At 44.7% G+C, this 2500-nt stretch overlaps 1 protein-coding gene across 7 annotated transcripts in view; it reads right to left on the bottom strand.

Annotated features, from left to right (window-relative positions):
- Positions 1-2500, bottom strand: part of LOC127000010 (uncharacterized) — a 238333-nt gene that overhangs the window by 210526 nt on the left and 25307 nt on the right. The window contains exon 1 of one of the 7 annotated variants that reach the window (XM_050863387.1): positions 147-433. The exons of the other annotated variants lie outside the window; for them this stretch is intronic. Within the exon in view, the coding sequence (XP_050719344.1) occupies positions 147-151 (5 nt within the window). The 5' untranslated portion in view covers positions 152-433. Of the gene's footprint in view, positions 1-146; positions 434-2500 lie in introns of those variants that run through there. 7 annotated transcript variants of the gene reach the window in all.

Genomic DNA, 2500 nt, shown 5'->3' with positions numbered 1-2500 from the left:
GTACGCTTCAAGCAAAGACAATGTAAGATTTTGATACTTCCTATGGGTAAAAATAAACATGATCGACAGTATGCAAGTAAATTCACACGACGGACTGACTGCCTCCCACATAAACTTGAAGGACCATCACGAGGAGCAACACTCACCTCATCTCGCTGGGCTTGCCGGCTATCACGTGAGGTATATCCAGGCTACAACTCTGCTTGGCTCGCACATTTCATGGCGGAGAATATAACTCATTAATATTCGACCCATGAACGAAAAGACGTAATTTTTTTCTCTTCAAAACAAATCAGAATAAATCCGAGTACTATTCTGACGTCTGAAATGGCGGCACTTCTCCGTCTCTCGGGCACTTGTATCTTAGCCTATCTGCATCACACAGACAGGATCAAGGGCGGGAGGGTGGTGGGAGGGGTGGCGGAGGGGTGAAGAGCGTAACCTCTCCCTCCGACACCTGGATATAGACTGGCGCGGCTGCCTCCTTCACCTGCTCAGTCCTACTCGCTAGGCTGCCACCACGGCCCGCACGGTGACGTAGGCAACGACGGGACGCTACACTCGTTGTATTTTTCAAACATCTATACGTCTTCTAACTCGTCTGTGCAAGGATACATCGCTAAGATTACAATACCAAGGCAAGGAGTGGCATAGTTCAGGGTAGGAGACTCGTCCAAATCAGCTGATGTGGCAGATCGCTGTGCCGTGCCGGGGTATTCATGCCCTTTTTTATATGTCGTTGCCCGAAGGTCTTCCAGCAGCGTTACCTCTCCTCCACTCCCCGCCCCGCTGCTCCTGTTATTGCCCTTCTGTCCCCACCTGGGTGCGTGCCTTCGGCTCCTGACGGGGCAATCTAACAAAAGAGATAGTACGTTTTAACCTTCACCCTGATGCCTCAACGCTTATTTAAAAGCCTTTCCTCTCAATGCGCGTTGCAGGCAGTCGTCCACAAACGCAGAAAGATAAACAGAGACAGGAAAGCAGATAGTAAGTTTTAGATGAATAGATGATAAAAGTATTCAAGATAACTAACAAACTGACAGGGATAAAAAGACAATAAACAGAAAAAAAATAAAAATAAAAGAGTTCTGCCCTCACCAAGGTTCACGTCTCCGCCCCCCACTGTAGTAGCATCTAACTCTACTTGAGAAATTCAAGATACTCCCTTCATAAACCTAACGCCTCAATGCTCTCTAAAAAAAATCTTACTCCCAGAACAAAGCAGGCTCAACGCACAGGCAGGAGGGGAAGAGAGGGGCGGTGGAGGGAGGGAGGGCGCTACATGTATACGGCAAGGAGGTGCATCGGTGATCTAGACGCACGGGTGAGCAAGGCCAGTTAGACGGGTTGCTGCTAGGAAGGAGAGTTAGTTATCCCCGTCCCGCCTCACCCATCATGCCGTCCACAGAACCCAGAAACAGACCAGTAGATAAGTTCATTACGAAAGGAAAGAGATGTGGAAACTACTGAAGAGATGGATAGATAGATACATAGATACATAGATAAACAGACAGATTGATGGACTGATAGATAAATAGAAAGGTATAGCTAGATAGAGATGAAAAGAAGAGATGGATATATAGGGATAGAGAGAAGACGCAGGAAAGTAAGCAAAACAGAGGTAAAAGAAAAAACGGAATGAAGGGAATGGAGAAAGGAAGGGAGGGAAAGAGGGTGAGAAGGAAAGAAGAAACCGATGAAGGAGGGAAGGAGGGAGCATTCGGAGGGAAACAAGGACGGAGGGTTGGAAGGGAGTGAGGGGAGGAAGGAGAGAGGGAGGGAGAGGCAGGGACTCTATGTAACCGATCTTTGTTGACCCCAAATTTCACCTTAACTTGACCCCTTGACCTGCCCCTCACAACGCTGGGTCACACGCCATCAGGAACAAGTCACTCTTTTTGTACTTTCACGAGGGAGCGACGCCACGAAACGCCACAGTGTGTGTGTGTGTGTGTGTGTGTGTGTGTGTGTGTGTGTGTGTGTGTGTGTGTGTGTGTGTGTGTGTGTGTGTGTGTGTGTGTAATAATTAGAGTGTTTTAAAATTAACAAAAAAAAAACGCAATAACCTGGATAAGCTATTGTGTCACGAACGTTAAAACATTTGGGGATTGATGAAATTGGACTGTTAAGATCATACGATAAAATATGATAAAAAGATAACATAACTGATTTATCCATACATTCATTCATCTTATTGTTTACTTATTTTATACATTCACATATTTACTTATTAATGAATATATGTATTAAACTCCCTACATGACCCAGCATTGCAAAAACATTAGAATACCCTCTCCAAACTGCTTTGAATGTTTCTCTTATCACTTCAGTGTTAAAAAAAAAAAAGTTAAATTCGAATGCTAGAACATTGTAGCCATTTAAGTGAACCTAATTGCACACTATTAAATCGACATCACTGACACCAAACCTTCCTTTCATGTGGAAGACTGACAGAAGTTAAAAATGTGGCCGCAGATAATTAATTAGAGGAAAAAATGCT

The sequence above is a fragment of the Eriocheir sinensis genome, chromosome 17 (assembly GCF_024679095.1).
Source record: "Eriocheir sinensis breed Jianghai 21 chromosome 17, ASM2467909v1, whole genome shotgun sequence".
Taxonomy (NCBI): Eukaryota; Metazoa; Arthropoda; class Malacostraca; order Decapoda; family Varunidae; genus Eriocheir; species Eriocheir sinensis.
Note: the sequence above shows the minus strand (reverse complement) of the source record. Positions and strands in the feature narration are given on the sequence as shown.